The sequence below is a fragment of the Sus scrofa genome, chromosome 9, assembly GCF_000003025.6.
Source record: "Sus scrofa isolate TJ Tabasco breed Duroc chromosome 9, Sscrofa11.1, whole genome shotgun sequence".
Lineage (NCBI taxonomy): Eukaryota > Metazoa > Chordata > Mammalia > Artiodactyla > Suidae > Sus > Sus scrofa.
In genome coordinates this window covers 127,227,929-127,254,130 of record NC_010451.4, presented here as the reverse complement: position 1 = coordinate 127,254,130, position 26,202 = coordinate 127,227,929, and the positions used below count along the sequence as shown (strand labels likewise).

Sequence of the window (26,202 nt, the reverse complement as noted above, 5' to 3'; positions counted from 1 at the left end):
TTTTATTCAAGGGCATCTTGCATTTCCCACATAGTGGATACTTTCAAGTCACTAAATGCCCAATGGTAAAAGATTAAAAGGGTGAGAAAGAGAGAGAAGCAGTAAAATTTAAAGTGAAACACTCCTAGTTTCTTATTTACTCATGTATCAGAATTGATTTTTTTTTATCAAGTTTGGTCTATGAAAATATTTGTTGTTAGTAAAATGGCAAATCTTTTGACAAGATACCTATTACCTTGAGATACAAGATAATGACTCTCATCTAAAGCATCAAAAATTCCTAGCTTTTAAAGGATAGCCTTAAAAAATAATGTTGTAATAAGGGCAATGGTAATAAAGCCAGAAGACTACAAAAATTTGGAGAAATGCTATTCTTCCTCGCTACACACATCGCCAAATACCTACGTTCTATTCCAAGGTATACAATTTGATTTTTATTCTGCAATTAAACTTGCTATTTTTACAGAATAGCTTTTCTTTTATACCAAATTATATTTTTATCTTTTGCCTTTATAAAATTCCAAAAGGTGCTTAAAAAAAAAAAAAAAAAGCAGAATGGAAATCTCATCCTATAGAGCTCACTGACAGTCATCCACAGGGCTTGCTGATAGACAAGTTGTACTTATAATCAGAAAAAAGATTTTAGATTGAAAAATGAATTCTCTATTAAAAAAATAACATGCTCCGTAGATGCTAGCTAATTCTTCATACTTTATAGATTTGCTATTCCCATGGATAGAGTTAAAATGTTAATTCTTTTAAAAAGTATGCTTCTCAATAGTGGGTGGGATTTCCCAGTTAAATTACTCCTTACCTGTATGAGTTCTGATTTTGATCCACATTAAGAAGATGCCCGTTTTTTCTCCAGCTGATGGATGGTTTTGGGATCCCAGAAGCCTCACAAGCCAGAGTAGTTTGAACATTTACTGTTACAGTTATGTTGGTAGGACCCAGAGCAATAGATGGAGGAACTAAAATGAAGTCGCCAAGTAAGACAGAAACATATTCAGCAAATAACATGCTATTTGAAGCATCTGTGCCAAACTGAAATTAATCCTTGGTAATTTGCCTATTGTTATGCATACAATAGGGTTCCATGAAGTTACATAGGGCTGTGATGATCCTACTCATAGTGAGTCTTGACTATTCTTAATATAGCGTCATACATCTAAATACCACTGGATAGGAAGGTCCATACGTTGGGACCTCACTGGTTTAGGCTACCAGAGAACATTTGACCAAAAATTCTGGACATTTTTCACAATAAGTATATTTACCATGGACCTGTAAGTCTATTCGCCTGCGATCTGTTCCAGCAGCGTTGGTAGCCATACACAAATATCGCCCACTATCGGTCACGTGTGCAGACTGGATATGAAGGAATCCATTTTCCAGGATGGAATATCTATAAGAAAGATCACAAGTGAAGTCCTCTGAATCAGCCTTTCTGAGGAGGCGCATTTTGACTGAGAGCACTTTAAACGACTCAGTTAAACCCATTTTCAGTCTTTTTTCCTGCTTCAGAAATTTATAACAGCATTGGTGGAAAAAAGGGATATTCTCCAAAGGTGCACAGCAGATGGGCTTGTGATCTTGGCTAGATTATCATCATTATATCTTGGACATAAGCCTTAGGAATTATGCTTTTTAAGCACTTTATTTTGATTCCTTTTTTTTTTTTTTTTTAGGGCTTTACTTGTGGCGAATGGAAGTTCCCAGGCTAGGGGTCAAATCAGAGCACAGCTGCTGGCCTACACCAGAGCCACAGCAACTCAGGATCCGAGCCATGTCTGCGACCTACACCACAGCTCACAGAAATGCCGGATCCTTAACCCACTGAGGGAGGCCAGGGATCAAACCTGCATCCTCATGGATCTTAGTCGATCTTAGTCGGGTTTGTTAACCTCTGAGCTACAAAGGGAACTCCTATTTTAATTCTCATATTAAGATGAAGTGCCTCCTTTTAGAATGACAAGACCCAAAGAATGAGTTGGATCAATGATTTAAAAACCACTATTCCAGTTCTTATAGTCGTCTTCATCCTTCTCCAGAATTGTTACCTTGCGTGATTCCCAGACAGAACAGCTCCATCCTTTCTCCATGTTATTCTTGGGGTTGGCACACCTTCCGCAAAGCATTCCAATACAGTTGACTTATTTAAGTGAATGACAAGACTCTGGGGGCCACTCTTTATGTTTGGAGGAACTACAAGAGATGCATGTGGAAAACTTCATTTATGTCAATGACATAGTCTGAATTAAGACTCCAAGGTGAGGTTTGAGTCAAATGTATGGTTTTACCTACAGCTGATGCAGGCTACTATAAATAAACCTGAGGTTTAATTCCTAAAATCTTACTCAAGATAAGATTTGATTTAAAATTGACTTAAAAATGAAGAGTAGATGGAGAAATGGGATTTTAAGTCCCTGATATAATGTATGAAATCTGCCGTTCTCTGAAAGAAGCTTGAATAGAATAAAAATCAGCTCTAGTATGATGCAAATTAAAGATGATATTTCTTATTTCTCTTTGGCCAAAAAATGGTTAGAGAATGTTAACACTGGAACAACTTCACTTTAAATAAAGACCAGAAAGTGGGCTGTTTTAACAAAGCACATCTGTGATTAATCAAGTCTCAGTGCATGTATCTTATTAATCATTGAGTTCATATGGGAATAGAAAACTTGGATTTTAATTTTAGTGTTAGAGATATCAGCTGTATGGGTCATCCACTATCTTATAAAGTTTCCTATATTAAAACTCCAAAGGGAGTGATTTGGGGGAAAAAAATCTGTATCATATTCCTGAAACTTGGCAAATTTTAGTGTCTAGCTTTTATATTTGAGAAAATAACAGTCCTATGGCAGTTTAGCGCATATATATTCAAACATCAACATCAATAAAGGTGACCAAATAATTGGCCACTTGTCATCCAGAGATTTAGCATATTAACTTCCTCAATGGCTCTGATCTGCATGATGCAAAACATCAGGATATGCTGATAATAATTGGACATATATTATCCTCTAAGACAGGGTAATGGACGTTTAGTTTTTGAAATCAAATTAGTTTGAATATAGCTACAGTACAAAAATCACATGCTATCTTTTTCAAAAGAAATACGATACCCACAAGGATTCATTTAGTACGCTCATAAAAAACGGAAGTGTTATCTCTTTGAATGCCCTTGGCTAAATTTTTAAACTGTGAAACAATGATTAGTTTTTCTTACCATTGACAGTGAGAAGAAATTCTCTTGTCGTCTTTCCTGCAATGTTGCTGGCAACACAGGTATAATTGGCTGTATCACCTAGATCTGCATTATTAATTTGCAAGTATCTCCCTCCAGAAAGGATTCTTACTCGAGGTGTTGCCTGGATTCAGCAAGCAAAATTTATCATTAAAATGTCAGGAAATAAAATATTACTTTACATCATCAGAAGTAACAACAGTGAAGTGTAGTGTGCCTGCCTCCCAGTATCTTTGCTCCCCCCACCATTATCCTGTTATTAAAAACCTTTGGAGGAGTTCCCCTTGTGGTGCAGCGGAAACGAATCCAACTAGTATCCATGAGGATGCAGGTTCAATCCCTGGTCTTGCTCAGTGGGTTAAGGATCCGGCATTCCTGGGAGCTATGGTGTAGGTCATAGGCACAGCTCGTATCCCACATTGCTGTGGCTGTGGTGTAGACCGGCAGCTGTAGCTCTGATTTGACCCCCAGCCTGGGAATTTGCATGTGCCACAGAAGCAGCCCTAAATAAGCAAAACAAACAAAAAAACCCTTTGGAAAGTACTTCTTCTATGAGTGTAGTTAAGGCAAAGGCATAGTCAGTGTCTCCAGCTTTTTATGGTCATGGCCACAAAGAGCCACTCCAGGATGGAGAGGTGACTCAATCTGGGTCTGTCAGACATTCCCGCAGGACACTGCTGGAGCAGTTGGGCAATAAGAGGTATTTTTACTGGAATCAGATGACATAAGCCTGGTGGCAGTCTTATCACCAGGTAGGGACAACCTGCTTTTTTTTCTTTTTTCCTCTAGATAAATCACTTTTTTCTTTTTCTCATTTTTCTTTTTAATTTTTCTGTCTTTTTAGGGCCACACCCATGGCATGTGGAGGTTCCCAGGCTAAGGGTCGAATCAGAGCTATAGCTACCAACCTACACCACAGTCATTGCAACGTGGGATCTGAGCTGCGTCTGTGACCTACACCACAGCTCATGGCAATGCCGGATCCTTAACCCACTGAGCGAGGCCAGGGATCGATCCTGCATTCTCATGGATGTTAGTTGGGTTTGTTAACCGTTGAGCCACAACAGGAACTCTGACAACCTGCTTTTGAATCTGAGACATAAGCAGAGTTGAGATTCAGAGAAAGGACATGGATGCTTGACTACGTGATTAGAGTCTCTGGATACAGTAATGCTTACAGCTTACATTCACCACCAATTACTGTGGTTAATAAATATTTTTTTTCTGTTTAGGTTGTTTTGAGTTTGAATTCTGACAGTTAAAATTGAATGTTCTCTGACCAATGAATTAATTTTGAATAACATATTATCCTGTACCATTTTAAAAATAATAGGGAGTCCCCACTGTGGCTCTGTGGGTTAAGGACTCGATATTGTCTCTGAGAAGATGTGCGTTCAGTCCCTGGCCTTGCTCAGTGAGCTAAGGATCTGGCACTGCCCCAAGCTGCAGCGAAGGTCACAGATGTGGCTAGAATCTGGTGTTGCCCTGGCTGTGTGACATAGGCCAGAGCTGCAGCTCTGATTAGACCCCTGGCCCAGGAACCTATATATGCTACAGGTGTGGCTATGAAAAGAAAAGAAAAATTTTTTAAGTAAATGATTTTAGCTATAAGTATTTGCTAAGCATTTATTTTGTGTCCAGGCATGGGGCCAAGAATTATGAAAACATAGAGACGTATATTGAGATGAAATACTGAAATATAATGAAATCTAATCTCTATTAAGTTCTATTGGGGATTGTACATAAACTTAAAAAAAAATGCCAGATAGCATCAAAGAAAGATATTTTCTGGTTGTGCCTAAATGGAAGTGTGCCTACTTCAGGAAGAGCCCAGATAAGATTTTTCTAGCATATGGGCTCTGTCCCAAATAAATATATATTTCTAATGAAAAAAAGCTGTTCACACTAAGATAAACAGTTCAGGTGCATTTATTTTAAAGTCCATACATTTTCTCTAGGCCTTTTGTTGCTATAGGAGCTATTAGTGATAAACTTTTTACCACTTCTAATAAAAATGAGTGATTTCTTAAACATATATAATTCCTCTAAAATATATTTTACTTTTAATTTTCATATGGGTATAGCAGGATTTCAGAGTTGATTCTCACAGTGTCTTTCTTCCATGAACATCTAAGTCTCCAGTTTTCTCTTGTTCTCGTCCCATTTACTGCCAGTGAATTCTTTCAAATTTGATTTCTTTCTTCGGAGAAAACCTCATTCTCAGCTGATGACACTGCTTTCTACTCCACTGAGAAAATCAAAGCCAGGTGCCTGCAATTCTTCCCTCTCATTCTGTATATAAATGAAACCTTTCTTCCTGTTTTCCCATCTCTGCAGAAAAACGTCAACTCTTCTACCCAAAGCTAATTTCTTTACCTGTCACGGTCCTACTCCTTCCCCACCCAACACTCTGTACCCTGTAAGCTTCTCCTCTCTCCTATATACTCAATCTTTTTCAGTAAATACAAATCTCTTTCATATTTAAAGAATTATTTCCACAATTATTTCCACATCCTCTTCTTTTAACTCCCCCAACAACTATAACCTGTCTTTTGTTTTGATCACGCTATTGAAGAACCATTGTTCAGATCTTTAATCACGTCTATGTATTGCCAACAGCAATGGACACAACTTAATTTGTATCTTAACACAGACTCTGTTAACCACTCCCTCTCTCTTCCTTGGCTTTCAGTACACCCATGTCTCCTACACCTCATCCTGTCTTTCTGAGTCCTTCTTTTTTTTTTTTTTATTATACTACATTTTTATAATTTTTTTATTTTCCCACTGTACAGCAAGGAGGTCAGGTTATCCTTACATGTATACATTACTGAGTCCTTCTTCTCAGTCCCATTCTTCTTCTCGTCTTCCTTTGCTCACCTTTATTTTTTTATTTTGCCTTTTTTTTTTTTTTTTTTTTTAAGGGCTGTGGTGCAGCATATGAAGTTCCCAGGCTAGGGGCTGAATCGGAGCTACAGCTGCCGGCCTATGCCACAGCCACAGTAATGTGCAATCCAAGCCACGTCCGTGACCTACATCACAGCTCACAGCAACGTCAGATCCTTAACCCACTGAGTGAGGCCAGGGATTGAACCTGCATCCTCATGTTTAGTAGTTGGACTCGTTTCCGCTGCTGCACCACAATGGGACCTCCCTCACGTTTTAATTGCCGGTGTTGCCTTAGGCTTTTTTCTTGTTTATAGGTCTTCTCATACCGTGTGCTTTTGGTGGACCTCATACAAATCTGTGCCTTCGACAAACACGTTATATCACTGAGGACCATCAAAGATTTTTTTGATGAACTATGGACCTATATTCTTAGTGCTCTTTAGAATCTCCACTTGGAAAATGTATAGGTAATACAAATGCAAAACACCTAAGACGGAACTCATCTTTTTTTTTTTTTTTTCCCCATAACTATCCAATTAACCTTGTGCCTGTACTGACATCATTTGGTCGTATCGGAGATTAGCCTGAATTTCCCCATCATCAATATTCACTCAGTCCCCATCTGAACACCTAAAGGTCTACCCTGAAATGCACATATGGGAGACAAGACTACAGAGGAGAAGTCAGCGCCATGAAGGGCTTTGGGAGCTAAGCTGGGCGGTTTAACCTGAACCCTGACATCTATGGAGAATCATCAAAGGATTTTAGTCAAGGTCGGCTTCAGCCATACCAAGCTACTTGCAGTCCCTCGGACAGCGGCATTCCTTTTCCTGGGAGGCTGTGTACATGCCGACACCTATGGCTCTGTACATGCCGACACCTGTGTTTGGCATTCTCTTCTTTTTCACCCAGCATCTACCCAAAGAACTCATCTTTTCCAAGAGGCTTCTCTGGGCTATTCTTTACCCTTCAGTCTGGGCTACCTGCTTCTCCTCTCTGTTTCCATCAAATTCTATATATACCACTAACATATAATTTATTAGTAGTATCCATTTTCTGATCTTTTTTGGGGGACCATGTATGGCATGTGGAAATTCCTGGGCTAGGGATCAAACCTGAGCCACAGCAGTGACCCAAGCTGCTGCAATGACAATGCCAGATCCTTAACCTGCTCTGCCACAAGGGAAATCCCTAATTTTATAATCTTTTTTTTATTTTTATTTTTTATTTATTTATTTTGTGTGTGTGTGTGTGTGTGTGTGTGTCTTTTGTCTTTTTGTCTGTTGTTGTTGTTGTTGTTGCTGTTGTTGCTATTTCTTGGGCCGCTCCCGCGGCATATGGAGGTTCCCAGGCTAGGGGTTGAATCGGAGCTGTAGCCTCTGGCCTATGCCAGAGCCACAGCAACGCGGGATCCGAGCCGCGTCTGCGACCTACACCACAGCTCACGGCAACGCCGGATCGTTAACCCACTGAGCAAGGGCAGGGACCGAACCTGCAACCTCATGGTTCCTAGTCGGATTCGTTAACCACTGCGCCACGACAGGAACTCCTAATCTTTTTTTTTAAATAAGGGGCCACACCTGCAGCATATGCAAGTTCCCAGGATAGGGGTAGAGCTGCAGCCACTGTAGAAGCAACGCCAAGTAGTTATGTTGTGAGCCACACGGGAAGTCCAATTTTATAATCTTTGATTAAATTCTATATATTTTCAAATAGTCTATGAGCTTTTTGAGGATCAAGACTATTCTCAGCAGCAATCATAGTGGCTGGTATTATAGTAGGCACACAATATATAGAGAAGCTGAGGCATGTGACTGTTAAATGATATGCATGATGATTTAACATATAAGTAACTCTCAGAATCCAGTCTTTCTATGTTTGGGGATGGGAGAAGGCTGAGTGCATTAGGTACTAGGGACACAGTTTCCTTTAGGCAGAGTATAGCACAATAGGGTATACTAACAGGATGAGGAAGAACAAAGGAGAAAAAAAGGAACTACTAGGATAAGGACACATAGGCATTCAAAGTCAAGGCTTTGAGCGAACCCTAAAAGGCTACTGAGGATCCTTATCTGGGACACTCTACGACAACAGACAGGTATCACCTGAGCATGGGAACCTTTAGAGAGCCAGTAACTGTGTTCTAGGATTCCAGTCCTAGACTCCTGGTGGTGCAAAGATCCTTGGGGTCCAAATAGAAACCAGGGAGGGTCGGTAACATGTTTGCCCTAGGAGCTTGGCAGGAAAGGTCAATGCCGTTCAGACTCTGATGATTTCTTCTCCCTCAGGTAAAGACACAGCTGAGTGTTTCAACCCACAAACTCCAGGAGATACAACCTGAGCCAATTTACAGAGTGTCTGAATCAAAATACCTGTCTTTTGAGTCATAACTAGCTACTAACTACCCCAGCAAAAGCTGAGCAAAGAAGGCTGACGAACGGACTCTGTGCCCACCCCTACAATGTTGAGTAACTAGTGATCTGATGTTGTTTGGTTTTTGTCTACCTAGCAAGGACGCTTTCACTTGATTTTTTTTTCTCAGAATGAATTTGTGGAACTTAAGCAAGATTTACCTGTAACCGTTCTCCATTTTTAAGCCAAGTAATTACAGGTGGAGGCACTGCATCAGATTTGCATTCCAGGGTCACTTGCCTATTCCGTAACACAGTGAAATCCTGGGACTCATCAGTTCCAGCGATATTAGGGGGTACTGGGGGTGAGAACAAATACACCAAAGACTTTTAACAAGATGTAAAATAATCTGGAACATCTTAGGTGCTTAGTAAATGTTGTTTCTGCTGTATAGTAAGCACAAACTTAAAACATTACTCAATTTATAGTGCAATGATTACAAGTAGTAAATTTTTTTTACCTTGCTTGGTATTTTCACATACATTAAGTAATGAAAATCTTCCAATGGCCACATGAATGATAGGATAAGTAATATAACCACATTTTATCACCACTGAACAGGGAAAGAAACTAAGGCACAAAAGAAGGGATTCCCTGTCCAGGTCCACACTTGGTACTAATTTTCTCTGAACATCATATTTTAAAACTACTAAATTAGGGTCTGTCCAACATAATATACAGAAATGCATACATTTTTCTTTATATGCAGAAAGGGGGAGGGGCAAAATAGGGTACGGGATTAAGAGGTACAAACTACTGTATATAAAATAAGAAGCTACAAGGATATAGTGTACGGCAATGGGAAAAGAGTCAATATAGTATAACTTTAGATGGAGTATAATTTATAAAAATACTGAATCAGTGTGGTGTATACCTGAAACTAATATTGTAACTCAGATGTTCTATAATTTAAAAATGTATCTTTTTAATGTGACTCATATACACAATGTACATGTCAATTAATGGCAGGTCTAATTTCCGTGTAGGACTAGTGGGGGCAAGGGAACCCTCCTACATTATACCAGCCCTAAGGTTTGCACTGTCTAGTCCTTTAGGCCATGGGGAGATAAAGATCCTCTCTTATGTTTTTTAAATGTCTCTCTCCATGAAGAGTAATTCCTGTTTCTGTGTCAAAACCGTGTTGGCCATGGTCTAATTAGCCCACCTTTTCTAGGAGACATTTGGCCTTAAGTGTGCATACACACACACACACACACACACACACACACACACACACATGTGCATGCACATACGGGCACATGCATACACAATCAAGCAAGTGTACTGTGTACTTACAGTAATTTACGAAAGCAATATATATATAGTTAAAGGACTAGGCCAACAGGTATGTACAAAGATATCTGTGACAGTGTGGCTTATATGGGTGAAAATGTAGAAAGGGCCTAAATATCCAGAAATAAGAAATGTATTAGATAAATAAGGACATATTCCTAAAATGAGACATCATGCAATCACTAAAAAGTAATGTTATAAAAATATATTTTTGACATGAAAGTATGTCCATCATACCATCAAGTGAAAAAAAAATTAAATAATATATGCTGCATGATCACATTTCTGTGACAGTATTTTTATGTGAAAGGTCTTTGTGTGTCCAGATTATGAATGATTTTTATTTTCCCTTTTATCCTAATTTATATTCTATTATTTAAAAATTACTGAATATAAATTATTTGTGCAGGAATAAAACAAGTAACTCAAAAATCCATTAAACTATTCCCCAAAAGCCCTTGATCAAATATAAAATCAGATTTGCAAAATACGTATTTCCTAATAAGCATATCTTTACTATGTGCTATATAGCTGCCCTATGTTCCAAACATTATGGCTTCTAATTAGGTATTAGTGTATAACGGACTGCATTCTGCCAACTTTACCATGAACTCTCACTAAATATTCTTTATCATCATCTCCTGCAGGACTGGAGGCCAGACAGGTATATCTTCCTGTATCTTCCACCTATAAAATTTGAATAAATCAATTACATGATGTTAACGTGCTGGTTTTGTTCATAAGACTATCCATTAGAATAAATATTAAAGTCTCACACAAAGCACACTAAGATAGCATAATAATTAAAATTTAATCAACTGTTTTAATATGTGTCCGATTAGCATTCTGACACTGAGCATGGCTTGGCATCTCTGTTACATGTAAATCTATGTATTTGCCATGGATTTAACAGGGTTTCAATATTTGACCTTAGAATGTTTGCATTGTTAGGTACATTAATGATCTCAGAAAGGCAGATATATATAGGACCCAGCGCCATACATGACAGACTAGATACGACTCAGTATTTATTGGAGAAGTTAGTATTTTTGTATTTACATTGTAGACAGAGAAGTTCTATTGGAGTTTTCCTGAAGAAAATATAATACATTAACCAACTAAACAACCAACCAAACAAGTAAATAAAATATCAGGTAATTTATTTTTTATTTTTTTACTTTTTTTTTTAGGGCCGCACTCGCAGCATATGGAGGTTCCCAGGCTACAAGTCCAACTGAAGCTACAGCTGCCAGCCTACACCAGTGCTCACGGCAACGCCGGGTCCTTAACCCACCGAGCAAGGCCCAGGATCAAACCTGCAACCTCACAGTTGATGGGAACTCCTCAAGTAATTTAAATAAAGCACATTAATACCACTTTTTTTTTTTTTTTCTTTTAAGGGCTGCACCTGTGGCATATGGATGTTCCCAGGATAGGGGTCGAATTGGAGCTGCAACTGAATTGGAGCTGCAGCTGCCAGCCTGTGCTATAGCAACATAGGATCTGAGCTGCGTCTGTGACTTATGCCACAGCTCACGGCAATGCTGGAACCTGGACCTACTGAACAAGGCCAGTAATTGAATTCACCTCCTCATGGATACCAGTTGGACTCCTTTCCACTGTGCCACAGCGGGAACTCCCAATTAATACCACATTTTCAATATACCTTTAATATGCATGGTGAAACAAAAGAGATATAATATGTAGTTTGGCTGTAAGCAGGACAGGCTGACTGCAAAATCTATAATGTTCCGACTAAAGCCAGGAACATTTCGTTAACAATTCCCATGCATAGCTTCTATTAGAAGTATCAGCCTTCAGTAACATTTGACACTATGTAGACACAGTCCGTGCTTATGTATGTATAAGGTATACCCTGGAAAACAGCTGATCTTACTATTGTCAAAATACGTATTTTGGAAAAGCAGAAAAATTCCGTTTTATTCTATGAACTGAATAGTCCTAGAATATCGGGAATTTAAAAATTTTTACATTCAAAACTGACTTCATAGGTCTTGAAAAAAATTTTTTCTTTTTTTAGTCTTTTTAGGGCCACACCCATGGCATGTGGTGGTTCCCAGGCCAGGGGTGGTATCTGAGCTGTAACTTCTGGCCTGTGCCACCACAGCAATGCCAGATCTGAGCCATGTCTGCAACCTACATCGCAGCTCATGGCAACACCAGATCCTTAACCCACTGAGGGAGGCCAGGGCTCGAACCTGCGTCCTCATGGATACTAGTCAGATTCATTTCCACTGAGCCACGATGGAACTCCTATGAAAAAATTTTGATGGGCTGCAAAAACTCCTTTGAAAAAATTTGAGTAGTATGTTAAGATTAGTAACCTAGAAGAAAAACCTGTATGAACCCTGAACTTACCTGAGCACTAGATATTCGAAAAACCTCTCCTCCTCCAAGCGTTTGCACCTGATCCATCTGTGGAAGGGGCCGTCCATCTTTCATCCAGGTAATTTTAGGAGCAGGGATTCCAGAAGCAATGCAGGTAAATTCAAGTGGATTATTAACAATTACTGTTAGCTCCATAGGTTCTTCAGACCCATTGATATGAGGTGGTTCTATGAAAAAGGAATTCAAAACAACGTAAACTTGCTGTTGGATAACGTACGACAGATTAAAAAAACCTTAAAATTCAAATCAAATATATATTCACATCATATAAATTTATTAGAACAAAGTAACAAAATGATAATTCCTAGATGCTATTATCATTTGTCACTGGCACTACTATAAAAGGGATGGGTCATGTCGGTAATAGATCAAGAAGTACGTGGCAAACCACTGACGGTAATCATAGCTCAGCATTTGGGACTCAGATTCTTAGGGCAGTCTTACTTAACTGTGAAAATTTGAAGACAATAAAAACTAAACCCATTTTGCACTATGTTTTCAAGAGAGCCACTTAAACACAGTACTGTTTTGTACCTCTTACATATCTATTGTTACTACAAAAGCAATGGGCAAATGCTATGGAATTTTGCTATGATCTTTTCCCTGCAGATTTTTTTTTTTTTTTTTTTTTTTGGTCTTTTGTCGTTTTACGGCCGCACCCGTGGCATATGGAGGTTCCCAGGCTAGGGGTTAAATCAGAGCTGTTGCTGCTGGCCTATGCCAGAGCCACAGCAACGCTGGATCTGAGCCACGACTGCGACCTATACCACAGCTCACAGCAACCTGGATCCTTAACCCAATGAGTGAGGCCAGGGATTGAACCCGCAACCTCATGATTCCTAGTCGGATTCGTTTCCGCTGCACCACAGTGGGAACTCCTCCCTGCAGAACTTTAATAGGAAACAATGACCAAGCAGAAAAAAAAAAGCAGTTACATTTGGAGTCTATTTCTGCATAAAACACATTTGTTATGTCTGGGCAGAAATAATTTCCTTTTGTGTTATTTATACTCCTAAATTACCTTTCTCAGAGGATGTTAAAGAATCTAAACACTTGGAGGAAACATTACAGTTTCTTTGTCCAAATATTCTTAAGTTTAGGAATCACTTTAAAACAGATTTCCTTACAATGATCATTCACATTTTCTATGAGTATTTCCAGCTATTTCACAAGGCAGCCAAAATAGCTATTGGACAGCTCCAAAGATTAGTTTTGTGTGTGTGTGTGTGTGTGTGTGTTTTATATCAGGCACATAGTTTAGAACAGAGGTTCACAATACATCTGGAACAAAATAGCATGAAATTTTTTCTTTTTCTTTTTTTTTTCTTTTTGGGGCTGTACTTGTGGCATATGAAAGTTTCTAGGCTAGGCATCGAATTGGAGCTGCAGCAGACGGCCTGTGCCACAACCATAGCAACTTGGGATTCAAGCCACATCTGTGATCTACACCACAGCTCACAGCAATGCCAGATCGTTAATCTACTGAGGAGAGTCAGGAATCGAACCCACATGCTCATGGATACCAGTCAGGTTTGTAACCCGTTGTGCCACAGCGGGAACTCTCCAACATCCTGAATTTGAATCCTGGCTCCAACAATTATTATTAGGTTAGAGGTTATAGTAAGTACAGTGCTATTATTTAACTAATAGAATTATGAGGATTCAGTGAGATAATCTATAAATTATACATTTCTTTTGGTTTTCTGAATCTGTTTTATTCAATAATGAAAGGTTTTAACAAAGCTATTACTACTACTAAGTCAACTAGATCTCTTGATGTTATTATTAAAATTTGCCTCCTAAAAATTTGTCCGTATGGTCATTTTCCTAGACGGAAAATGATAATATATTAAATCTGTGCTCCTTTACACATTATAATCTAGAAGTCAGAGTCACTAAATTATTGACCCACATGATCGCTTTTTCACTTTCATCTACCTTATTATGTATTATTGTCAAAATAACATTTTTTTTTTGCATACCTGTGGCATATGGGAGTTCCAAGGCTAGGGGTCTAATTGGAGCTGCAGCTGCCAGCCTACACTACAGCCAAAGCAACACCAGATCTGAGCCGTGTCTGCAGCCTACACCACAGCTCACAGCAATGCTGGATTCTTAACCCACTAAGCGAGGCTAGGGATCCAACCCACATCCTCATGGATACTAGCTGGGTTCGTTACTGCTGAGCCACAATGAGAACTCCAAAATAGCTTTTCTTAAGTGCATTACAGATCGATCTAAGACTTCTTGCTTAAAAGAGGTCAGTGTCTCCAAGTTGTTAACTGAATTAAATTAAAAACTCCTCACCATGGTTTCCAAGGCATCCACAATGCAGCTTCCGTCTATTTTGATAACGTTATCTAATTTAACATAATTTTATGTAAACTCAACTTTAATTAGACTGCTTCTCTCCCTCAACAAGTCCAGTCCTTTCTTGTTCTATGACTTTATTAATGCTGTTCCTTCTACTGGAACAATAGCCCCATCCCCTAACTGAGTATGCTCAGGTCGTATCAAGGTCACTTTAATATAATTAAGTTCATTTGTAAAAACCGTAAATCCCTTCTTCATTCTCTTAACAAGCTATAAAATTTCTATCCCTTTTAATTTCCATAGCATATTGTTGTATTACTCAAAAGCATTTATCTGATTCTCTGTTTGACTATCGTCGATTCTGTAGTTCTCTCACTTTTTCATAATTTACTATGTGTTAGTCACTGTGGATACAAAGATTAATGAAACATGGCCTTAATTCTCAAAAGCTTATAGAAGTAGATTTAAAATAACAACAGCAACAACAGAGACAGTGACACGTTCCCAGTGGTTCGAACCCCAGTCATGAGCTCTTTTATGTGTAAAAAGACTGCAAACTCTGCGTCTTGTCCATGTGTCTTTGTGTACTTTGGGCAGAATAGGAACGGTCTGTACTCTGATGACTCCAAAACGTCTATTTCTAGCTTAGATCTCTCTTCTGGGCTCCAGATCCATAGATCCAATTACCAGATAAACATCTTCAGTGGGTTGTTTGAAAACAACCTCAAACTCAACATGTAGTCAACATGTTACCTCATTCCCCAACACCTGCTCCTTTTCTAGCATTCCCTGCATGTACGTAATGAACTTACAAGTTGTTCCGTCACATCAGCCAGAATCTGGGAGTCATCCTTGCTATCTTCTTCTCATCACTCTTGTATGTCCAAATCCACAACCAATTCTTAATACTTTTACTTGCAGTTATTTCTAGAATATACCTTTTCCTCTCACCTCCACCATTAATCTGAGCTACAATACTATTTACTTGGGCCAATATCTCATTACGGGATATAGGTGCCTACCTAGTGTTGTTTACTTGTTTCTTTCATATTAACAGACCCCAACTTTTTTAGGGCTGTCAATATGCTAAAAACTACATTCCACAGCCTCCTTAATAGACAGTTGATGGAGTGGCGTGTGAAGATTCTGACCAATGGGATGTAAGGGGAGGGAGTTTTGTAGGGATTCTAAGAAAATCCTGAATGGGGAAATTCTTTGCCCTTCCTATTTTTCTGGCTCTACTGTCACCTCTAGGGATGCTGGGAGTGAGCATACAATGCATAAGCACAGACTGACCATGATGTGAAGGCCTAGAGAACTTTAAAGATCTGAACTGCTGGACCAACGCAACTACTGCCCACCTCCAGACATCTCATGCAGCGAGAAAAACACGAGTTCTTTGTTTAAGCGGCCAGGTTTAGACACTGTTATTCACCGCCAAACACAGCTCCTAATAACATGCTGTCATTCAGAAGCCATTCCAAGAAGCTCTCCACTTTGCAGTCAGAGTGGTCTTTTCTTTCTTTTTCTTTTCCTTTGCTTGCCTTTTTTTTTTTGGCCAAGAAACTCCCATGGCATATGGAATTCCCGGAACAGGAGTTGAAACCTACTCCACAGCTGTGACAACGCTGGATCCTTAACCCACTGCGCTGAGCCAGCTGCTGCAGAGACACCGCTGATCCCTTTGCGCCACAGCAGGAACTCCAGAGTGGTCTTTTCAAACTGCAACTCTACTCATGGCATTGCACTTATTAGAATTTTTAATAGTTTCCCGTTGTGCTAAGACAAAACCCCAAATTCTTAATGTGGTCAAAATCCTTTCATAGCCTGAACCCTGTCAACCCCCTCCCCTTAGCCTCATTTTTCATGATTTCCTCCCCTGTTTTTAATATTTTTGCCACAGTGAACTTTTCAGAACCACTAATACACCATGACACCTCCCTCCAGCTGGGTAGAATTAAGTTGAAAATAGCAGTTTCCCCCAATTGGACATTTATATTCACATTCCTAGTATAGCACAAATCTGAGTCAACCGTTTTTCAGGTTTTAATGGAATTCGCTTTCAACAGATGCTGAAATGCTACATCTGCTCATCTTTCTGTTGAGCCAGTTTTCAAATCTGTTTTAGGAAAATATCCTTATAAACCCTGCAGGTGGGAAGGCTTTCTTTGTAAGTGACTCTAACAACATCATTGTTGTTTTTCCCTTTTGTTTTCAACATCCAGAAAGGCAACGGGCTGTAATTCCGCTCCTGTTATTGAATTCCCCGACAAGTGTTCCTTCTCTCTTTGCTGACTGCCACATGCTACACGAGGCTCCTGTGTTTCCAGGTCTCTGTGAGTATAACTGACTCTTCAATCCATTATCCACTCTTGTAACTGAGCAGGACCCTATGGTGCCTTCCCAAAACAGACCCTCTCGCATGTCCTCCGCCTGACTTTTGGTCTATAGAAAAACGACAGTCAAAGAATCAATTTAATCAGAGAAGTGAGAGAATACAGAGAAAAAGGAAAACAGTCAAGCAAGACAAAATAACAATAGTTTGTTTAGCCATTGGACAAAGTCAATGACCTTTGGTTCTTCCTCAAGGACTACAGATAATATTCTAAGCCATGTCCTTGGAGCTGTTTTGCAGGCGTTGAAACCCATCCCCCCGTGGAAGAAATTAACCGTATGCTGCCCACAAGCACGGAGACCCCAGACCAGTTGGAGCCAGAAGGTTGATGATCTTATTTCTCGTGACCTCACCACCAACGAATCAGGAAGCGGTCTACAAGCTGATCACGCCCTGCTCCTTGAACATCATGACTCCTCACTACCCCCTCCACGGGAGGCACAGTCGTTAAGGCACTAGCCTGCTGTGTCCTCTCTTTGCTTGTCAATTAAAGCTACTTTTTCTGTTTCTTCCAACTCTTTCTCTGCATTTCTGTTTGGCATCGATGTCTAGAGGCAGCTGCTATTTCGGCAACACTTTGTCCTCAGAGGGATTTGGGGGGAGTGAAATGTTGACTCCAACATATTCCTGCCTAAGCTTCTTCTACTGCTTTCTTAAGTAGGTCCAAATTCTCTGAGGCTCTTCACAGTATGGCTTCTGCCCAGGTATATTTCTAGCCTCATCTCCTTCTACTTTTCCTATCACACTCAGTTTCAGTGAGTAGAGATGAGACGGACAACTCAAGCTCTACCACTTCTCGGCGAAAGATGTGGGCATCTCTTCACGCATCTCTACAGTCCTACTCTTTAAGGGTTAGCTTTGTTCTTGAGGGGATCTTCTTTGAACCTCCCCACACCACACCATGTTATTTTAACCATATATCCTCTTCACAGTCAAAAGCGATTGTTCAATAACTGTGTTCCCCTCCAATCTAGGAACTTGAGGTCGGAGACCACATCTGATTCAATGATGTATTTAAGCAGCTCTCATACCATATGCCACATAGCAGTTGCTCAATACTTATTTGGTACATGATGACTAGAAACATGCCTGACACATGATATATAGTCAATAATCACGAATTAATATGTGAATAACGAACATACAAGATGACATTTATGGCATTCCCCAGTATTCCTCGTATTTCTGGGAATTAATCCAGAATAATGTGTTATTCTACCCTTCCTCACAAACACACACTTTCTTCTCCCTGTGGTCTCTAAATATTCTCTGGAATAGTGTCTCCACTACCACCTTTCATTCTATGGAACACTTATCTGCACCACAGTATTTCTCGTTGCTTATTTAGATATTCTATTTTCTGCTACAGTGAAAACTCATTTTAATCCAGCTGCTAAGTACCTAATTCCACTCAGTTCAAGGTAATAGATAAGTACTATGTGTCCAATATCATGCTAAGCCCTGAGAATACAGCAGTAAGTAAAAACAGGTTCTGCTTGCCATAGAGTTTAGCTAAAGATGAAACAAACCTCTAAGGTTATACAAATGATTAAAACTATAACAGGTACTACCTGAAAGATTATAGCGCATCCTGAAAACATTTGGCTAGACTCTTGCCCAAATTCTTATTTTTCCTTGTGGGGTGCATTGTGTTAGAAAAAAAAAAAATGTAAGAAGCCTGAGGTTTTACCTCAGTCACAGTGAAAAAACTCCAAAAAAATTACTTATTTTTAAAACAGTTCATTTCATTCACTTTCGTTTCTTTTCCAAAGTCAAAATTTTTGACTTCAAGGAAAAGATATGTTTTCTCTTTATATTATTTGCTGGCAGGCAGAACATTGGAATACACATAAAAATGTTTATTTTCATGCACAAAGGAGTAAACAGAATTAGACTATGTGAAATGACCATTACAACTATAATCTTCAAATTAAATCATTTAAAGACTATTTGGAATAACATAATAGTATATAAATATTATGCTTTTCCACTAAATTTCTATCATCAGATATGATTAAAGTTCTTGGAAAAAGTTAAAAAGCAACTTTTCAATTGGTTGCATGTATAACTTCGTCAATGAATAATGTTTTACAATTAGGATCATTTATCCTTTTACAGACATAAGAAACAATAATTGAACATGCTTCAGTAAAAGTAAACATAGGTGAATTACAAAACAGAAATATGAAATACAATGAAGTTTTTATAAGCTTTGTCCCATAGCAAATGATTTGTAGAATTATACTTACTCATTATCTTTATTATCACTTATTTCCCAATTACTGAACGTTTACCTACCTAGGACCTTCAGGAGAAAGTGTTTGCTGACTTCTCCAGCTTCATTTGAGGCCACACAGGTATACCTTCCCGAGTCTTCAGTTTCTGCTTTGATGAGCTGAAGGATCATCCCTTGAGTGCTTACTGACAGATGGGCACCAAGTCCCAGAGGCTGGCCGTCTCTAAACCAGGACATCCTGGGAGTTGGGGTTCCATCAGTAAAGCATGTCATGGAGGTGGAACTACCCTTGACAACTGTGATTTCCTCTATTCCCATCCCATTGTCCAGATTTGGTGGCACTATATAGAAAACAAAACAGGTAAAATGTATATACCTATTATAACTTGAGATCAATTTACATGAAAGAATTGAAATGGTTCAATTAGTTCTATAGTTTCCATGATCTATAAAAATACGGAATTAAAATAGCATATAATGAATTGATGATTTTATTATTAAACACGTGTTATGCAAGCTAATTATTAACCTTCCAAAATATGAGAAATAAGACCTCAGGACTTGTATAGCATACACAATTAAATGTGTTTTAAATTTTGGTCCTTTTTTTAACATCTTAGTTTTTTCTGTTTAATGTATTATAATGTATATTATTCCAGAAGTTTATTTCCAACTACTTTATGTTGAATAAATAAAAAGTTCCAGAGTAAATTTTATATAATCCAACATAAATCATTTGTAGGCTACAGCAAATAGTTACCTAATTGTTCCGAGATGTTCTTGGGGATTGTGAACTATTGTCTAGGAAACCTTAATAATTCAGAAGTGGAATGTTTTGAGTTTTATCTCTAGCTACACATACAGAGATATTTGATATATACACATATATCCATTCATATATGTATACATATATATCTATCTTGCTTTTCAGGGCCACCTGTGGTATATGGAAGTTCCTGGGCTAGGGGTCAAATTGGAGCTGCAGCTGCTGGCCTATGGCTTACTCCACAGCCACAGCAACGCGGGATCAATTTGTGACCTACACCACAGCTCGTGTCAACACCTGATCCTTAACCCACTGAGTGAGGTCAGAGATAGAGCCCGCATCCTCATGGATACTAGTAGGGGTTCGCTTCTACTGAGCCACAGTAGGAAATCCCGCCATTTTAAATATTCTCAATGAGAAACCAAGATTATTAGAAAACAGTCTTAACTTCCTCTTCGTTTGAAGACTGGTTTGCATCTGGAATGAAAAATGCTATTTTAAGAGTTCAGATTTCATTTAATGCAAAATTCCAGATTAAAGAAGTATTTTGATAGTATGGCCCCAATATATGGTTTTTTTTTTTTTTTTTTTTTTTGCTTTTTAGGGCCACTCCTGTGGCATATGAAGGTTCCCAGGCTAGGGGTCGAATCAGAGCTTAGCCACTGGCCTACACCACAGTCACAGCAATGTCAGATCTGAGCCGTGTCTGTGACCTATATCACAGAGCTCATGGCAACCCTGGATCCTTCACCCACAGAGCGAGGCCAGGGATTGAACATGCATCTTCATGGGTGCTAGTCTGACTCATTTCCACTAAGACACAACAGGAATTCCATGCCCCAATATATATGGATCCCTTGGGAGAAAATCCATTCTACCCTAGTTAGCAAGATCGTATTTTACCAATCCTTCCTGCTACATCAATATTTAAATTAAGTCTGCTCTTTAATACTGGACACATGATATAGTACTAGGGTCATCTCTAGTGACATACCAAAAACTTGAAGACTATAATGTTTATTATCCACCCCAGCTCTGTTGGAGGCCACACAAGTGTACACAGCAACATCAGACACCTGAGCTCTCACAATCCTGAAAAACAATTTGACCCAACACTTTATAACTTGATCCTATTCAAAATATACAAATACAATAGTTGTGATTATATATAGATTATGGAAGGTGATTTATTTTGAGAAGTTTTAGTTATGAAGCCTATAACCATCCATCACAAAATATAGAGGCCTCAAATGCAATTTATTTGACAAAATTGATTGGACACTGAGAGTAAACCCCTGAAAACATAACACACTTTGAGAGGTGAATATTTTTCAAATCTATATTAATGGAGAATGATGCTAACATGAAAATTACATTATTGTAAGCATCATCCTAACATTTGGCCATATAAAGTTTTAGCTAAAATAGAGTTCCTTCTAGAAATAAAGGTACACGGATATAGCCACTTAATAATTTTTATATTAATTATACTAGGCTAACTTCTAATAAAAGAAATTGTGATGATAAAAAAGAAGTAAAATATTGTGCTATTAAATTGTAACAAGATAAAAAATAAAATAGTTCTTGAAAATATATACGATAGATACATCTGCCTATGAAAGACCTACTTTATATAAATGTATCAAAACATGAACATTTAAAGAAGAACAATAAACCATTTCAATTTTACATTTGCTATCCTCCCTCTTCTAAAAAATTGCTGAAAGGGAAACAAATGATAATAAAAACTTAGGAAAAAACATTAAAAAAAACCTGTTTAGATGAAGCAAAAGTCTACCATCACAGTAAGTTAGTCTAACAAATCACACCCAATAGGAGCTGACCTGATAACCTGCCCACCAGACAGCAACCGGATATGGGAAGAGAGAGGCAGAGGAAGTCCATTCTTCAGCCAGTTTATCTGTGGTGGAGGCATCCCTGTGGCTCTGCATTCAATATTTACTGAAGTATCCACCAAAGCAGTAAGTGTCTCTGCTTCTTCTTTATTACCCCTAATTGCAGGTGGAACTATGTCATGCAGAAAATGAGTGAGAGAAAGAGAAGAGGGTGGGGCGTATTACTAGTTCAGATCATTTCAATCACATTTGCCCATATTTCTACTTTGTATCCTTAAAGGAAACAGCAAGGACATCAGATTTTAGAACTTAATGCTTCAGACACCTACTGCTGGACCTTCATTTCTTCTGATAGATTCCTAAGGTAGCATAGGCAAAAGAGGGTGAAATTTGATATTTACCATAGACATTTAAGTTAAAAATTCGGTCTTCTTCTCCAGCAGGATTAGTAGCAACACATGTATATTTCCCCATGTCAGATGGGAGAGCTCCGTAAATGTTTAATGTGCTGCCATCTGCAGTCACCCTATAAAAATGATCATAACAGAGACACTGAGATCATTTATACGGAGCTATTTCTGGAAAACTCACTCTAGATTACTGTTTTGTTTTTTAAATACCACCCTAAAATGCGTCTTCATCTTGGATGTAGCAGTTCAAATCTTTTTCACTAAGTACGTGGAAGCCTGCAGAAGTCAAAGCTAGGGAATCTGATGGGGATTTCAGGCAACTGAGTAAACTTTTAGAGTAATGAGTCTCCTATATCCACTGACTCCTTAGGAGAAAAAAAGGAAATGAACAAAATCAAGTTAGGAACTTTTCTCAACAAATCATGCAAAAGATGTTTTTTTTCCGAGATAGAATGTTTTGCTTTAGTTATCAATGTGAGGTTTGAATTAAGTGAAAATTATAAAAATTCTGGCATAAAAACTGAAGAATATTATAATGAGATTAAAGCAAAAAAAAAATCTAGCTATAAACAACTTAGGAATATTGTTAATTAAAAGGACAAGAATAGGGTAACTTATTTAAGCAGTGACAGCAACTTAGCATTATGTATGGGTACATTTTGCAAACATTCTTCCACAAATTGATAAGCAATGAGATCCTGCTGTATAGCACTGGGAGCTGTATCTAGTCACTTATGATGGAGCATGATAATGTGAGAAAAAGAAGGTATATATGTGACTGGGTCATCTTGCTGTAGAGTAGAAAATTGAAGGAACATGGTAAACCAGCTAAAATGGAAAAAATAAAAATAATTTAAAAAACTGTTAAAGCTTTTCCTTTGAATTACGTAATAGTGAATGATAACTATATAATTAGATTACCAGTGACATCTAAGATTATAGCAGTACTGATTCTCTTTACATACCATTAATCATCAAATAAAATTTCCTGTGTTTTTAAAGCGGTTGCATTGCTATCTATGGTTATTCCTACAACAGTAATTAGATTCTCCGAGTGTCAAAAGAAATACTCCATTTCTACTATATCATGTTATTAAATATAATTATTGAGAACTGCAATTTTATTATATGGGTCTATTTTTTTTCAAAATATGAATTTTAAATTTCCATAAGTTTAACCATATAGATAAATGAAAGAGCAAGTTGTAAGTGGTAAGTTGACTTTAGAAAAAGCACTTTATCTGATTGAGAAATTGGCCTACTTATAAACCTATATATATTGTGGAACTGGGAACAAATAGTTAATAAAGTGGATATAAGTATACTCAGGATCTTAGTGTAAGAGGATGAGTAACAACTCTTAAATTCCTTGGTACAAACATCTTATAGAAGATCTTGAGGTCTCAAGTCTAGTACGTGGTTTGGAATAGGGTTGATAGCAGCTGATTTAATCAAATTCATTAAATATTGGTTAACTACTCAGAAATGTCCACATCAGAGAAATAAAACTTAAAAGGTATCTCCAAACTAAAACATTACTTGGCAATTTAATTAATCTTGTAAAGGGGACAAACATTTAAATTTTAACCTAAAATGACTTCAAAGAAAATAATATTTATTTATTATTCTTTAAATTTGGTATATTCAATTCATTGACTAGAAAATATATTACAAACCCTTAAGTTTCAAATATTTATTCAAAATAATAAAGTTTGCAATATAATTAATTAATGCCTGCTTATGTGCACATGCTTCTTCAAGTAATTACAATTACTCTAGTACATACATATAATGGGGTCTTGTGATGAAGTAATCTAGAAGAGTGTAGAATTCTGGATTGTCCTTCCAAAGGCATTTGTTGTTGAAAGTAGCAGGAAGCCCTTACCATATTATCACTCCATTTCCATGTGGTTTATGGCATGGGTAAAAGGTGAAAACGGGATTTGGACAAATCGCTATAAGGGATGAGCCAGGTTATAAGAATATCTTTTCTCAAAGAACCTAGGCACTCTGGCATATCTGGTGGTTTGGTAATTTCAGGACACAAAATTATATCTAAGACATGACTAATGAATTTTTGTAGGATGAAATTGGTTTGATTATTAGCAGGAAAGAAGAACTAATTATTTTATGATGTGGACTCTGGTATAAGCATTTGGTATAAACATTCTGAAATGAGAGGAATAAAATCTATACCAGTTAACTGACATTTGGAGGAACGAGTATGTGAAGAGATTTTCTAACACAGAATTGATAGATAAGGACCACAGACACACACACAAATAGTGCTGAGTGATTCTCCAAGGAGAATTTCTGTGCCAACTCTCCAAAATTTTCTCTTTTTTCTTTCTGAAAACAATGATTGCCAAGTTCCAAAGAGACTGAATTTGCTATTATTCCTGTGAAATTTGAAGCATAAAGCATTGTAGAAGACATTACAATTAACGACGCAAAGATTTCTTTGAACACATACCAGATTCTTTCTGTTTCCCTGTTGGTTATGGGCTTTCCGTCTCTAAGCCACTGAATAAGAGGGGTGGGGATACCGTTTGCATTGCAGATGAGCTCAACGTTTTCCCCCAGAAGGACACTGACCTCACTGGGCATGTCAGCACCGGCAACATTTGGAGGAACTTTGGAGAAACAATTAAGACTTTCATTTACAAGGATATAAATTCTAGTGCATACAACAGAATCATATGCCATTTCTATCTCATATTCTTCCTAGACAGTGGTTCAAGATCAAACTCTTGTTATCACCATAAATTACTTTCAAATTGAGGAATAGGTTGGTGAATCGCTTCAATATTCCGGTTACATTTGCAAGTTAATATCATCATTTGGCCATGGAGGCTAGTGACGAATCTACTCATTGGCACCCTTCTAGGCTAAATGGAATCACTCTTAGATTAAATCCTCAATAGATAGCTTGGAATTAATATAGGAGAATCTCTTTTGACATTAAGCTCTGAAAAAAGTATCTAAGTTGGTTATTTCTTTCTCTATGACACTTTTTTTTTTGTCTTTTTAGGGCCGCACCCATGGCACATGGAGGTTCCCAGGCTAGGGGTCAAATTGCAGCTGTAGCCTCCAGCCTATGCCAGAGCCACAGCAACGTGGGATCCCAGGTGCACCTTAACCCAAAAAGCGAGGCTAGGGATCAAACCGGCATCCTCATGGATCCTTAACCGCTGAGCCACAGGAGAAACTCCTGTGATACAATTTAAGTATTATTCATTCTGAACAACAGATAGGCTTATTATCTGTTGTTTATTTCTGTTCCCTTTTTCTAGCTATCTTTCTTTTACACTGTAATGATTCATTTGAGAAATAATGTGTAATAAAAATAGGGACAATTATATCACACAGAAACACATTTGAATTCTTCTTCTAAATAATTACAGTAGATTGCTAGAGACAGCTCATGCCAGCTTGCAAGGGCCAGTTTTGCCTATCTTTCCTACTCCATGGTCAGTGCCATCACACTGGTAGCTTGAAATGGGCCACTGCAGAAATACTTGCACTATAGAAACTGACAAATTATTGGTGACAGATCAAGATCTTTTTGTCTGCAGAGTCAACTCTTATCAACACACCACTGCATAATCTCTCCAAATCTCCTTTTAGTCATCCAGGAGATGATAATAATTACACCAAGTTTGTAGAATTTTAGATGTTGAATTAATAAGAATGTTAATGAGACATCTATAACAAGTGTTTAATAAAGGAAAAGCACAAACTAGGCCCTATGCCTAGAAACTGCATACACTGTTTCTAATCCTAAAACATAATAACATAGATAAAAAGTCTGGCAAAATGTTTAGTCTTAATGCATACTCCATGATTGGCATATATTATTAGTGCATTAAACATGTAATTTCTGACACTTATCCTCTGAATAGCAGTTTTTCCCTTTTGCTTCTAAAATCTTAGAGCATCACCAACAGGAGAAACCACTAATACTCATAAACGT

At 38.0% G+C, this 26,202-nt stretch overlaps 1 protein-coding gene across 3 annotated transcripts in view; it reads right to left on the bottom strand.

The window, feature by feature from the left end:
• HMCN1 (hemicentin 1) overlaps nucleotides 1-26,202 on the bottom strand; it is a 492,489-nt gene that overhangs the window by 88,566 nt on the left and 377,721 nt on the right. For all 3 annotated transcript variants that reach the window (XM_021102638.1, XM_021102639.1, XM_021102640.1), the window contains 12 exons: nucleotides 24,703-24,862; nucleotides 22,221-22,345; nucleotides 21,808-21,991; nucleotides 20,958-21,055; nucleotides 19,260-19,538; nucleotides 12,224-12,420; nucleotides 10,450-10,531; nucleotides 8,713-8,849; nucleotides 3,233-3,374; nucleotides 2,061-2,205; nucleotides 1,278-1,405; nucleotides 815-971 (listed from right to left, as the gene is read on the bottom strand). In XM_021102638.1, coding sequence (XP_020958297.1) covers nucleotides 815-971; nucleotides 1,278-1,405; nucleotides 2,061-2,205; nucleotides 3,233-3,374; nucleotides 8,713-8,849; nucleotides 10,450-10,531; nucleotides 12,224-12,420; nucleotides 19,260-19,538; nucleotides 20,958-21,055; nucleotides 21,808-21,991; nucleotides 22,221-22,345; nucleotides 24,703-24,862 — 1,834 coding nt within the window. The remainder of the gene's footprint in view (nucleotides 1-814; nucleotides 972-1,277; nucleotides 1,406-2,060; nucleotides 2,206-3,232; nucleotides 3,375-8,712; nucleotides 8,850-10,449; nucleotides 10,532-12,223; nucleotides 12,421-19,259; nucleotides 19,539-20,957; nucleotides 21,056-21,807; nucleotides 21,992-22,220; nucleotides 22,346-24,702; nucleotides 24,863-26,202) is intronic.